The sequence below is a fragment of the Uloborus diversus genome, unplaced genomic scaffold (assembly GCF_026930045.1).
Source record: "Uloborus diversus isolate 005 unplaced genomic scaffold, Udiv.v.3.1 scaffold_407, whole genome shotgun sequence".
NCBI classification, from domain to species: domain Eukaryota; kingdom Metazoa; phylum Arthropoda; class Arachnida; order Araneae; family Uloboridae; genus Uloborus; species Uloborus diversus.
Genome location: NW_026558579.1, coordinates 139,825 through 154,158, shown reverse-complemented (window position 1 = coordinate 154,158; position 14,334 = coordinate 139,825). Strand labels below are relative to the sequence as shown.

Below are 14,334 nucleotides of genomic sequence, written 5' to 3'. Positions count from 1 at the left end.
GAGCTATACCTGTCTTATATTTGACCTTAGCACTTGATTCTTTTGAATTTTACGAATTGTTGCTCGAGTGTAATCCAGCTTAAACTGAATGTATGCAGAGGGAAAACTTTTCCGTTTCGTTGTTACAGAAATATGCAATCTGCTGTCTACTAGTTCATAGCAGTACTCAACCATAATTTATATGCATAATTTTCTGCAACACTTTCGTAATATAGAAGGTTGGCCGAAAGATGACAAATGTGTGTTTAGGGCGTGAAGTTTCATTTACCTTCAATGTACTTGTAAATAATTTTTAAAACAAAGCAAAGCGAGGCAGGAGCATTTGTGAGTATTTTAAGTAATATGTCATTAAGTATAAAGACAAATGTTTTAATAAAAGATGTAGCACTAGGACGTAGTACTAAAGAACTCAAAAAAAAAAAAAAGGCCCATTCATGCTTTCCTTGGCGTACCATGATTTTAATTCCTATTAAGGTTTCATATTCTGAACGACAAGTTAAGCAGTACTGTATACCCCTGTATATTATCCACGGCGGCGTATAATCCGCAGATCTTAAAATTGGCCTAGAAAAAAAACTTTGTATAATCCACGGATAATACGGTGCAAAAAAATGAAGTTTTGATGTAACATACAGTTTAAGCAACTAAATTAAAAGCGTGAAGAAGTAATAACTTTTGAGCTATATTCAACATTAAAAACAAAATAATCTAAAAGAAATGAAAGAGATCTTCTGGAAATTGTCATAATTGTACGCTAATTTCTCGAAGACAGAGACGAGGAAAGAGCCAACGGCCTAATCTTGTGCGTATGAAGTCTTCTTCCTTTACTGATCTCTTACCTAGTCTGAATTGTGTCAGAAACATTCAAGATATGTAATACTATCAAGATACGGGAGCAATTTATGATCTCTAAGAAGAGCATTTAAGCTGTGCAAAAAATAAACAACATACAGGCAGGGTAACTATCAGACTTAGATAAAATGAAAAGCTTTCTGCAAACATAAATCCTAACTGGAAAATTTTCTTCAGATAATTATTTTGTCTAACTCACCCTTGAATAAAGACTTAAATTTATGTTCAAAGATGAAAGAGGCAAAAAAAAAAAAAAAAAATGCTTTAAATCATTTTTTTTTTTTACAATTACATATAGTTTGTGCTTATTTTTTACCAACTGAAGAAAACTGCCAAAACCATTATATTTTTCACACATGTGCTTTTAAAGTCTTTTGTAGAAAAGCTTCAACAGAAATAATCTGGTATTTAAAAAAAAATCCTTTAAATATATATATTTAATTAACATTAGCAGTTTGAAAAAAATATCTGCAGAACCAAAAAATTTCTGCAAATGGCATTGGGGCGTTTATCTATATTATGCACTAGTGCCACCCGCAGGGCTTTGCCCGTAATAGAAAATTAAAAGGTCTTTTGGTTCGCCTGTATATTTACAAATAATGTATGGTGAATTTTCTCGCCGATTGGCTCGTGCCCATGTTACGGTTCCACGTTACGATAATTTCGTAATTTGCTAGCCCATCTTATGATCATTTTTCTCGGGAAAATGTTCTTAAAATTGGAATAGAAAAAGAACTGCGTCGAATTTTCAAAAAATCGCTTTGAGGTGCACACCCCCATGCTACAAAGTAACTCTGGCATATTTCATGAGAATCGCCCGAACGCCATCAGCGTCACAGAGATCCGACAGACAGACGGAGATCCGGACGGATCTCCGTCTGTCTGTCGGATCGGTCTTAATACGGAAAATTATCTTTTTTCAGATTCCTTTCCCACCATAGCTTAGTGTTTGAATCTAACTTTTGACTTAAAATAAAAGTTAGAATTACAGACAAAAAACCATCTACCTTTTGATCTAACATTTCTAAAGACCTCACACATTCAGTGCTTATATCTATTAAATTTTAGATTGCTGCGGCAGATTCATTTTGAATTGCAGGAATTCTAAGAAAGCGCTTTAGATGAGCATAAACTTGTTCCCGGGAATTTGAATAACGTTCCTCTAGCAGAGACCAAGCTACTGCATAATTACTATCTACAATTGAAATCGATTGAACAATCCGAAAAGCATCGCCTTTTAACGATGATTTTAAATACTGTAATTTCATTGCATCAGATAAATTTTTGTTCTGATGAATGCTTGCTAGAAATATGTCTTTAAAGGAAAGCCACTCGTGCAAATTTCCTGAAAACAGCGGTAAGTTCATTTTAGGCAACTTAACATTTGTCTCGGCATTAGAGTTCGACTCAACACTCGAATTTACCTCCAAGTCACTTTTCGCTTTTGAATGCTTTCGATATAGTTCGTATGCCAATTCATCTAAAACATCGTTAATTTCTTCTTGCTCTTTTTCAAAAGACTCAGTAGCATCTTCATTACATGCTGTTGTTTCAGTTTTTATTATTAGTAAAGAAGACTGGTTACCATCTCTCATTGCGAATCCTGCCTCAAAAGTCGAGGTTCAATGCTTCGGTGTCGAGAAAAAAACCCACACATGATCCGTGGCAGCCTGTGATCCGCACCTCATTCATTTTACTTTTTTAACAGCTTACCCACGGACTATATGCGGGATAATGCGGCGCCACGACAGCAACTAGATCACGTTCGGTCACACAGTTTCTGGCCTGCGTATTCAAAACAGTGCCTAAAATTGTTGAACGTTTGCTCCCCAAAACTCTTCGAATGTTTTCCTGAGCAACATTTTTCTTTCCCTCTCACCAACAGATGCCGATTGGACTCAGGCCAGGGTTTCGCCGGCCAATCTCCTGCAAGTGCCGGGGACTAGCCGGCAGTCGTCGACACCACCGTCCTCACCAACTTCAAGGAGGCAATCACAGATCTTCGGTGTTGCTGCCGACAACGACCTTGACTCATCAGATGACGCAGATCCCGCTACAGATCCCCCCAGCCCCCCTGTGTCCCCCAATTCACCTGTAAAGGTAACTATAATTCCACCTTCAGCCTCTCCCCCACCACAGGTTAATGACACAGATGCAGATGATGATGTTCCCCCACCCAACTCTCCTGCCGCCGGACCATCCACCACCGGACCAACAACGACCATCGTCTCTGGACCTTCAACAACCACCACCACCACCGGACCATCGGCCACACCTCCTCCTGCCCCAGCAGCCCTGCAGGCAGCCCCTGGTGGTGCTCAACTGCCGCAGCCTCGACCGGCCAGGCGGCGCCAGTGGGCGCTCGTTGCTGACCCTGGTCTCATCGTCGTTGGCAAGCGGCAGAGGCGAGCGCCGGAGCGCTACCAGGCCCCTGCAGACTCCCTGCGTAAGCGGGCCAGGAGGACCTAAACCAGGGAGTCTTCAGAGATCTTCACCGCAGAGCTTCAGCACATATCTTAAGGTAATTTTTTCTTTCTGCTCATCAACAGTTTTTGAGTTAAAAAATGTTTGTTATTGATACCAAGGAAGTTTAGGAGGTGAATATTTTTAATATGTAGGGAAAATGTACATTCGGGACACATATGCGTAGGAACACGGGATGTAATGTCGCAGTATGTAATCGACAAATCGGGACAATCTCTTACATTATCACTTACCTCATAATTAATTGCTTAATCAGTTGAACAACTGAGTTTATGTAACTGAAATATTACACTTCCTTTAGTTTCACTTTTAATTTACAATGCAAATTAGTATTGATCTGCTAATCCAGTTAACATATTTTTTTGTTCAACAATAATAAATTTGTTTCAGTTTTGTTTTACTTTTGATTTACAATACAAATTAGTATTTATCTCCTAATCCAGTCAACATATTTTTTTTTTAATAAATTTGTTTTAGTTTTGTTTTACAGCAATAGTAAATTAGTTTTGTTTTACTTTAGTTTTACTTTTAATTTACAATGCAAATCAATAGATTTTAATTTTTCCAAAATATTGAATTTGTTTGATTTTCTAATCGGTTATCATACACAGGGCGTGGGAACACAGGGAGAGTCAATGTTTTCTTTGCACAGCACAAAAGTACACCACGCAAACATGTTCCACGACGACATTACATCCAATTATTTTATTTTCACATTGAACATCTCAGAAGATTTCTTGGTACTAACTTGAGCTGCAGCCATCGGCTGATGGTAGACCGACTGGGCAATCCGAGAGTTCCGGTTCGGTAACTGGAGAAGATGTTGGAACGAGAGGCCGTCATTGGTTGAATCTCGTAGAACAGGGGGCTGGAAAACATTCTGGAACAGCAACCTCGTTCCTTGGAGTTAAGACGGGGATGACGAAGCGAGACACTGGGGATGCCGAGTGGAACAATCGTACTGTCTAATGGAAGGCATTTGTTCCTTCGGTGCCCAATGGATGCCTATGGTGTAGGGTAAAGACGCCACATTTTGTCTCTAACTCTTCAACTCTAAGGTAATGATAAATGAGAGAGTTTACTCTAAAGGAATTTCAAAAGTTGAACTTAATAGTTATAAAATGATACAACAACATTGAAGCTTACCAATGTGTCTGGTTTTTTAGTGTTCCGGCCGTAAGTCGTCAAAATTCTCAAAAAAAAAAGCTAAAATCGCAAATTTTTGTTTGCTTTTCCTCTGTTGCCAAAAAACAATTGATGTAGTTTCAAGATAAATAAAAAAACGATAAAACAACTTGAAGAAATAATTTTCATTATCAAAAAAAAAGGAAATAAAATAAAATCATCTGCGCATATACAGGGTGTCCCGTTTTAACCTGCTAAACCTCTATTTTCGCAACCATTAGTCCGAGATGCATTCTTGCAGTTGCAAAAATGTTCAAAATCAGGTGCAGAGTTCAGATACTAAAAGTTTGAAGAGTTAAAAAATACTAAATTTAACATTTTGTACAGGCCCTACAGCCCCTAACTTGAATTTAGAGAAATAGTCTCAATTGAAAAATATTACTAGCAGAAAAATCTTGACATTTGTGCTGCCAAAACTCAAGGAGACATTCGAGTTCAAAGTTTTTAGGGACCATACAGAAGACGAGATTGGAACTTATCGCCTTTGCGAAAGAATGACAGTTGTTGAAGTGAGAAAGCTAATTATTTATATGTTTCATTGCTATGCAAAATTTTTTGCAAATGTTGTGCCGTGATATGCAAAAGCACACAACAAAACCTCCAACAATTTGACTCCACACTTTATGCACACATATAAATTTAAACCTTGGTTAACTGCCATATTTCCCCCAAGAGGTGTTATTGACGGCAAGTGCAAAGTAGTGTAAGCCAAAAAACGCTGCATTTTATATAATGTCAAACTGTTTGTGTCAGACTTATTTTTCAATGGAGATTGTTTTCCTAAATATGTTAGGGGTTGTGTCTAGGGCCCCCTAAAGTTAAATTTTTTATTTTTCGATTAACTTTTTTTTTGTTTCAAACTTTCAATATCTTAACTCTGCATCTGATTTTGAACATTTTTGCAATCGTAAGTATGCTTCTAGGAATAATAGTTGTGAAAATAAGAGGTCTTCCAGGTTAAATCGGGACACCCTGTATAAAAACATAAAGGACCCCGAATTTCTCTGCCAACACTGAATACATAGTTAAAACTTTAGCATGAGAATAAAAACAAATATCAAAAATAATTAATTCAGTGTATAAACCATGGCTGCGGAGTCACAGTCACAGTCAATCTCATTTTGGGACAAAAGAGTTAGATTCGGGAGGACGAAAGTTTTTAATTCAAAGACTCGGTGTTCGAATCTGTCATTTTCCCTTTAAGTCCACAACTCCGCCAATGTTTGAGTAGTCGCAGTCAGACATATTTGGGGTAAAGGAATCGGTATTGGAGTCGAATTTCCAAGAGTCAGAGTCAATCATTCTTCCTCCGTGTGTAAAATTTTGCCAAAGCTACAAAGTCGGTGTCGAAGTCGGGGAGTCGTAGTCCAACTAATTTTCGGGCACAGGAGTCTGAGCCAGAGTCAGGGGCCCCAAAACTCTGGGAGTCAGAGTCGAGAGTTGTTCATCCAGAGCTCTTTCCAACAAAATTTGTTTGAAGTAAATCCACCAGTAAGTTCGGAATCTATATTGTCTTCCAGTTTTTCTGTTGGTGCTAATGTTGAAGGATTTGAACTGTTCAAAATTGAATGAAAAAGTGTTCAAATCAAGAAGTGAAATATGGGAATGAGGTGTCCTTGTTGAGCTCTTTGGAACTAAAGAAAAATGTTCGAATCAGACAATTTGAAGTATGAATGAAGTATGAAGTGAAAAGGGGGCACTTGAAACCAGCGCAAGCACCGAGACCACCGATCTATTGTACTATCCCCGCTTAGGCTACTAAAGGAGCCCAGTAACAGAAATAAATCTCGGCAGTTGCCTAACCGAAATTTTAGGCAGTTCCCTGGGATCTACATAGTGGTATCCCAAGTGCTCAAATCTTTGTGCAGAGTAGAAGTTACATTCACATAGCACATGAATTGAGCTTTCATCAGCGATATGACATCCTCTACACGAAGGGATGTCGGTAACACCCATCAGATTAAGTTACCTATTAAGAGAGCAGTGTCCAGTTAGTAGCCCAACAGACCACTTGATCTTATTCCTACTCAATGTAAGCAGTTTCTTGGACCTGAGCCAGGGTGGCTGCTGGTTCCGAGTCTTGGCCTGTCTTTGAGACTCAGACTGAAGCCACAGGCCATACGATTCATCCATAAGAAGGTTCTTTGAAGTAGTCCTTACTGCATGGTAGGGCAGGCAGAGAACAGGCTCGGGTCCCATAAACGGTACATTGGAGCCCTGCTTAGCTAACTGATCTGCCAATTCGTTACCTACAATGTCACAGTGACCGGGAACCCAGTAAAGGGAAACCCTATTACTGCCAGCTAGTCTTACCAGTGCATTATGGCACTCCCAAACGGTTTTGCTAGTAAAACAGTTCGATTGAGAGCTTTCAACACAGCTTGGCTATCAGAGAATATTCTGATAACCTTCCCGCTTATGCCTCGTTCTAGGAAGTTGTTTACACAAGCCAATATGGCTAAAGTTTCTGCCTGGTAGACAGTAGCTAAGCTTCCCTAAAGAGAAGTACAGATAAGTGTTATTGCTGCTGCAATATGCACCAGAACCAGTTCCAGACGCAGTATTGGAACCATCTGTAAACCAGATTTCGTGTGCATTGCTAATGATATCCTGTACATCCTTCCATTGCTCTCTGGAAGGAAACACAATGTTATAATTGGCATTAAAGCTGAATTGTTTCAACATCCTGTCAGAAGGCATCATAAAGTAAGGTTGCTTACTAGTCTTTGCACACAGTTTATCGTACAGAGACAAGTAACCAGGGGACTTCCAGAGACCCATGAGCTTGAGGCGGTATGCACACAGAATCGCCTCCATTTCCACTTGCTTATGCAACGGAAGAAGGCCGAGAAGGAGCTCAAGGCTATGGGAAGGAGTAGTTCTCATGGCACTAGTGATAGTAATAGTAGCCATCCTTTGTACTTTGGGGAGGCAACCCTCAGCCGTTACGGTACAGGTTTTACCCCACCAGGCAATTGCCCCATACGTAACCATATTTATAATTACTCTAGTTTAAACCCAATGAGCAATTTTTGGAGAAACCCCCAATTATTACTAATTGCACGTCTACAAGACCAAAAGATTCTCTATTGGCCTTATCGCTAATTTGCTTAAGGTGAGAATTCCATGTCAAAGTTTTGTCAAAGATCATACCCAGGCACTTGACCTCACTAGAGTAGGCAAGAGGCGAACCAAAGAACTTAATTATCTTCAAGTCTTTGAGACGTTTACGAGTGAAGGGAACCAAATAAGTCTTATTCGGATTGACCGTAAGACCTGCCTCCAAACACCACTTTTCAATTTCTTTAAGGGCAGACCTAAGTCTCGGTAGGGACCTTATCAAAAGCTCCCTCAATGTCAAGGAAAGCAGCGAGAGCTACTTCTTGTCCATTTACTGCATTATCCAGAGCTGTTGTCAGCTCATAAAGTGCAGTCTCAGTGGACCTTCCAGGCTGATATGCATGCTGGCACTTAGAAAGAGGGTTGGTTTTCAAAACACAATCCCTAATGTGCCTATCAATCAGTTTCTCCAGAGTTTTTAGGAGAAAGGAGGTAAGACTGATGGATCTAAAGGCTTTCGCCACATTGTAGTTTGGCTTATCTGGCTCGGGTATAAAAATTACTTTGCAAATTCTCCAAGCATAAGGCACATAGCCAAAAACAAGACAGGACCTGTAGATCCTACAAAGATGTGGTGTGATAATATCCACACCATCAGACAACTTACTCTAAAGTTATTAGGAGGGGACAGATAGACCAACAGACATTTTCCCCATCTGAATGACATTTGTACAGTTGATTTTGTGCAACAAAGGTCAATTTGAAATTAGTAATAATAACAAAATGAGGATGATTGATCACCTTTTTCAATGAGTCACGTTAAATAAAAGGAAAGAAAGAAAAATGGAAAAGAACTTCTGTTTGGAAGAGGGCGCCTTGAGATTGGCCCACAGTTTTTCTGGGAAGAATCTCTGACTGACCCACCGGGGGGCTCTTAATAGCTGCAATGAGAAGAGATTGAGATTTTCCGAGCACGTGGCGTCGCAATTGTTTACCTGTGCGACTAGGTTTGAAAGGTAAATAAACACATTTTTGGATCTGGGCAGACGGTTTGATTGGTAATACAACGATCACAAATTGATAATAGGTTTCCGATAAGTTTATAAATTCCTTTAATCAAAAGAGAATAAAACTTCCCAATTTTTAATTTTTTGATATTTATCTAATTATTCTATTTATATCTGGCTTTTGTTTTTCGCCATATTTTTAAGATGCATTAAGCCTTCTTTCATGCTTTTTCCTCTTTCTCTGACTTTTACTGGGAAAGTAGGCTAAAAAACCGTAAAATTGATAAATATCCCAAATTCAATTTCACGATGTAACAAACAAAGGATCAAGAATGCACAAAATCTTGGTGGATCTGTTGGTGTGGCAGCTTCACTGCTTCATCGTGTCAGTTCTATTCTTAAACAACATGAGCAATGCAGGGGGAGGGAGGGAGAGAGTGATTGGGGCGTCTTTATCTCTTCTCCGGGAGAAGGAAATTGATGTTTGGGTGATTCTCAAAAAAGGACTTTTTCAAAAACATCTTTAAATGTTAGCAGTGATTTTTTTGTTTAAAAAAAATATTTTTAAAGGAAATCAAATAAGCTCAAATTAGAATACACACGGCAATCTTTACATGGCTTGTTTGTCTTTAGCATGGACAGGAAACCCCATGCTATGGACACTAATGTCATGTCATACTGCAAATTGCTCAATAATTGTTCATGGCGTTCCTTTCTTTAGAATTTGAAAACATAAAATTTATGTGCAAAAATCCCCTAAGTAAATTATTTCATTAAATATTTTTTATTAAATTAATACTATTCGAATAAAATTGATGCATTTGACTGCTTTTCAACTTTAGTATCCATTCCACTTTAGTGCAGCAGATACTTCTGTCTGCACAACAATCTAAAATGGCTTCCTATTTTCTAAAATAAATGTTTGTTTTTCCCCCCAAAGTTTCGTTTGTAAAATTGAAATATTGATTGATACCCAGTGGTTGAAACATATTTTAAGAGTTTGTTGTAAACATATACTCTTTTGTTAAGCGTTATAATTTTCTTGCTAAAAAAAGCTTAAATTTTACGAGTTCTGGTAAATGCAATACTGATGTCATGGGTGCAAGACCTTCCGTCTAGGACGGAAAGAAATTTGAAGAATTTTCTTCAGTTTTTGCTAAAAGAAGAACTATTGGATGTTAATATACCATAATTATTGGTGGTGAAAATATGCTTTATTATATACCATTTTATAACCACGAATGTCGACATTCTCTTTATTTTATGGGCTTGTTTTGTTTGCCACTTGCTATTGGAGGCATGGCTTTTAGACTCTCGCTTTTTCTTCTGAACTTTACTTGCATAAACGAAAATCTCTTAAATGTTCAAGTTGAATCTGAATCACTGGTTGAGAGTGATTGCTGACAGGATGGACTGTTTACGCTGACGTTATGCCTATGCCTCCACATACTGGGAAAAAACGGGAGCTTTCAGGGATTTAGAAGATTCAGTAAAAATCTGAATTCTGGAAAGGATTGGGAAAACCCCAAGCTGGTTTGAAACACTGATGGGCAACTGTTCCTGCATTTTTGACATGCCACTGTTAAATATCTACCAAAACTTGATGAGAATGTCTTTCAATCGTATCATCGCTAGATTGGAAATGGGGGGGGGGGGGAGCATAAAGGAAACGAGAAAAGTAACAGCAGTACAGGCTCGCGAAATCCCAAAATCTATTCTAATCTGAAAGATGTTTGTAACTAAAGTCTTAAAATGTTTATGCTGTCTTTGGGAATGTCAGCGGCTGGGCTCTCGTTTGGAGAAATTTCGGAACTGGAATCTTAAAAGCACATTTTTAGACCATCTTTAATAAACGTTTGGGGGTTCCCTCTCAACTCCCCTCCCCCCGAAAAATGTTCAACGCTGCAGTACTCTGAACTCGTTTTTTAAGCAATCTTTGGGGTATCTAAGAAGAGGAAATTCAAGGGCTTTCTCTCTGTAAATTTAAAATAATAAATTCTTAAAATTTTAAGACTTTCTTTGGTGATAAAAAGATGAAAGGGGTGGTTTCAGTTCCTTTAAAAATTTATGAAACTGGTGTCGCAAAATCGCAAATTTAAGCCAAAATTAGTGAACTGAGGGAAAGTAGTTCGGAGGGAGGGGGGAAGGGTGCTCTCCCCCAGAGAATTTCTCCATACATGAAATACTATTTTGGCTATCTTTGGGTGAATTAAGACAAGGGCGCCCATATAGGTGGGCAAGTGGGGGCTCAAGTCCCCCCCCCCCTTTAAAATTAGAGCTTCCTTGCTTTTAGTACATTTTTCTTTGCAAGAATTAAAAAACATTTCATCTCCAGCCTATATGAATAAGTTATTAATAATATCAAATTTTAATACCTCTAATCTGTACTGAAATCGGTTTCTACAGGGAAAATATCCTGCTAAACCATGGGAGAAATATGAGGCCCCCCTAGAAATTTTGAATATGGGCGCCTATAAGTTAAGAATTTAGGAGGTCGTTCTCTGGAAACAGTTTCAAAATTGAAGTCTTAAAACTGTTGGTTGTCTGGCAATGTGAGGAGTTTCTGGGGGAGAGCCGACCTAACCCCTATCTCTGCTATTGGTGGTTGTCTACATTTCCGTTTTAGGAACTACAATTTGAAAAAAATCCCGAAGACTAACAGAGATGCATTAAAAAAAAAAAAAAAAAGCTTACATACTGCACTTAAAACTAGGCTCATATTGACACAAAAGTCAAAAGCTTAAAATTCCAATGAAGCACAAATTCCAAAACTGACATAGTAAAAATCAACAACATTTATGTGTGTAAAATTTTCAATAAGCACACATGTGTGGATTGGGGGAGAGGGGTGCTAAAAATAACTTCCGTCTTGAACACATCACCAAACTTGCACCCATGACTGAAGTAAATTTTGGTGTTCCGTAAATATTCTTCTCTTCTAAACAATGGCAGGGAATTTTTTCTTTTCCAAAAATAACTAAAATGGTATTTTTTCAATTAAGTGTAATTGACTAAGTTTTCTGATACTCCTTTTTAACCAGCAGTATAATATTAAATACCCAAAAATACAAATACTGTATGAAAGTTTTACATATTCAGAAAGTTACTTTTCAGAAGATTTGACTCGCCTTCTGCTTTTGAAACGAGGTGTTTGTGTATAATTTCGTACATAATTGAAGTGAAAATGCATCAATGAGGTTGAGCAAATTGAAAAGCAGTAGACTTAAGCATGAATGCAGCAACGTGGAATGTCTCTCTGCAAAATTAAATGTCATTCAAGAAGAGTTTTTAAAACATGAGCTCTTCTGCATATATTTCAGTGTTTCCAATTCAGGTTTCTGTGTAGGGTACAAATTTTGCAGTTTATTGAATGAATAGCATGCAGATCAGTTGGGAGGTAAATCGTTGCCTACCCCCGTCAGTCCCTTCAGCATGAAGTTGAAATTTCTGCTCCCATGCTCTGGGGACACCTCACTCCTATGGAGAAAAGCAGCTGGTGCACCAAAGCATGGTCGAAGCTGAATGTGAGGGTGGTTATACAAACTGAAACTAGTTTCAGATTTGCTGTGCTAAATGAAGTAATCTACATAGATTTTACTGTCAAAATTATGTTAAGGTAGTTAACCTTCATCACATTAGAAATGCAAAAAGAGAAAAAGCAAACAGCTTTACTATACATCAAAATCACGCATTGCTGTCCCCGTCGAAAGAACCTACTAATACTCAAACGAATGATCAAATTCACGTGTTGTGAGCATATAACTCACAAAACTCTTGGGGTATGGATAGTGCTAGCACGCTTTCATGGAATTCCATTGAGATGTACGCCTGAGTGGGGTGGCAATCACTTACCCCAGCCTCTTGGCGACTTTCCAACTACTCTGGAAAAACAGGTACCGTCGGGAAAAAAGGGGGAAATTCTTAATACAGACGCTTCGCAAGCCCTTGTTTTGGAGCTCTTAGTTCTGGGATATGTGTCGTCCTAGCCACCGAGAAAGCATCAAAGAGCCCCTTCCTAGTTTCTCATCCCACAAACTATCAAGGGGGCCATTGACATGAGACACATGCACTGAAAAGATAGAACCCAGGTGCCTCCATCTGGTGGGGAAACTGGGTGTCGAAATTTTCTCGTGGCATCCCACCGATAGTGGTGCCATGTGAAAGAGTGATTGCTATGCCGGAGGACCGCACTTGTCCTGCAAAAGGCACTTGCCTCTACCGCAGCCCCATTGGGGTGGGGGGGGGGGACATGCACTGAAAAGTTCTTACCAACTGATGCAGAAGAAAATGTCTTGATTCAATGCAGACATCAGTGTTATAAATTAGTCAGCACAATCACTCAGGGAATGTAATGTGATGTCGTTGTCGTCCTTAAGTAGTTTAAGTGTGCGACATTATTGTAGCCGTCTTTATGGAGCTTTATTTTACGGCACCGCACTGTATATGGTTAAATAGTGAAAATGAGGAAAAGTGTATCGATATGGAAAATAAACATCGGGGAATGCTTAAATAAGCCTTTCCCTTTGATAGTTGAAGGCTTTTAATCATGATTATGTTGAATTGAATGACTAAACAAATCTTTAGCGTCAAGCTCACTTATCTTAAGCACTTTGTTCATTTGCTTGACTCTCATCCTTTTCTTCAGGCAGCACTTGTTAAAGTAGGATCATTGTTTGTAGAAAAACATTTTGACTCCTGGAGCATTTTCTTTACTGGGAGTTACTAGTAAACGCTCAGGATATGGTTATCTGACTTGGTTAACCCTTCTTGCTGTAGAATGATCGCTTTACACCCCAGAGACTCCCGTTAACTCACTTTAAGTACTTCCCTGGGCTCGAAATTAGTGTAATACAATTTCCATTTTCACTCCTCACATAGAAAAGTTTTCAGTGAGAAGGTATGTGCCTCACCGGACTTTGTTTTGTCTTTTATTCAAGTTTGATTTTTTTCTCCATTTCTTCGAACTTTGGTGTATTTCTTCGAAGTATCGGATACTTCTATTTTCAATTGATGATATCATAGTGAGTTTCTTTTTTAAGTTATTGTGCGTGAATTTTCAAGCCTTGTTATCTCTCAAAAAATGATTCCTTTCTTGAGAGATAATAATGTTTGTAAAATCCAAACCCGTAACTATTCATACTTTGAACAATTTTTTTTAATGTTTATGGTATGGTACAAAATTTCCTCTTGTTTGCCCTTTACCTTTCCAAAGTAAAATGCAGCAAAACACAAAAATGTGTTTTGTTTCAATTTCTGCGAGTTGCAAACAACATAACATTTTGAGACATGTAAAAATAAGATCTGTTTAAAATACAAATTTACTTTTGAAGGCTGGAAAAAGTAATTAATTCAAATTAGTGAAATTTATAAAGTTTAAAAATATAATACTTACACAGCTTTTCATTTATTTTATCTTGATAATTATTCAGTTGTCTTAAACGTTTTAATCTTTAACGTGTTAAAGTGCATTTTAAATTTTATAATATGAAGCTTTAGAGCAGGAGCCCCATGTTTTAACCACTTTAGCGATCTTTGTCACTGAGTAACCTGGATGTAGAAGGTTCAGACTCGGTCTGAGCGGGAGTCCTGGTCAGCTGACAAATGATGTTAATTTCTTTGGTTCTTTAAGAGAGGGTTTTTTTCTTCTTCTAAATGTATCATGCTGCTGTTATTATTTTTAAATTTAAAGTTCTGTTCCGGAGATGACCAACTTTCTGAAAGACACAGACTGTGTTTTGTGTGGGAC

General features: G+C 38.3%; 1 protein-coding gene across 1 annotated transcript; it reads left to right on the top strand.

Annotated features, from left to right (window-relative positions):
- The first annotated feature begins 2,163 nt into the window (after positions 1–2,163).
- On the top strand, positions 2,164–3,321 carry LOC129233428 (uncharacterized). The gene is made up of 2 exons (XM_054867457.1): positions 2,164–2,209; positions 2,738–3,321. Exons 1-2 carry the CDS (start codon positions 2,164–2,166, stop codon positions 3,319–3,321), a joined length of 630 nt encoding a protein of 209 aa, XP_054723432.1.
- The last annotated feature ends 11,013 nt before the right edge of the window (positions 3,322–14,334 follow it).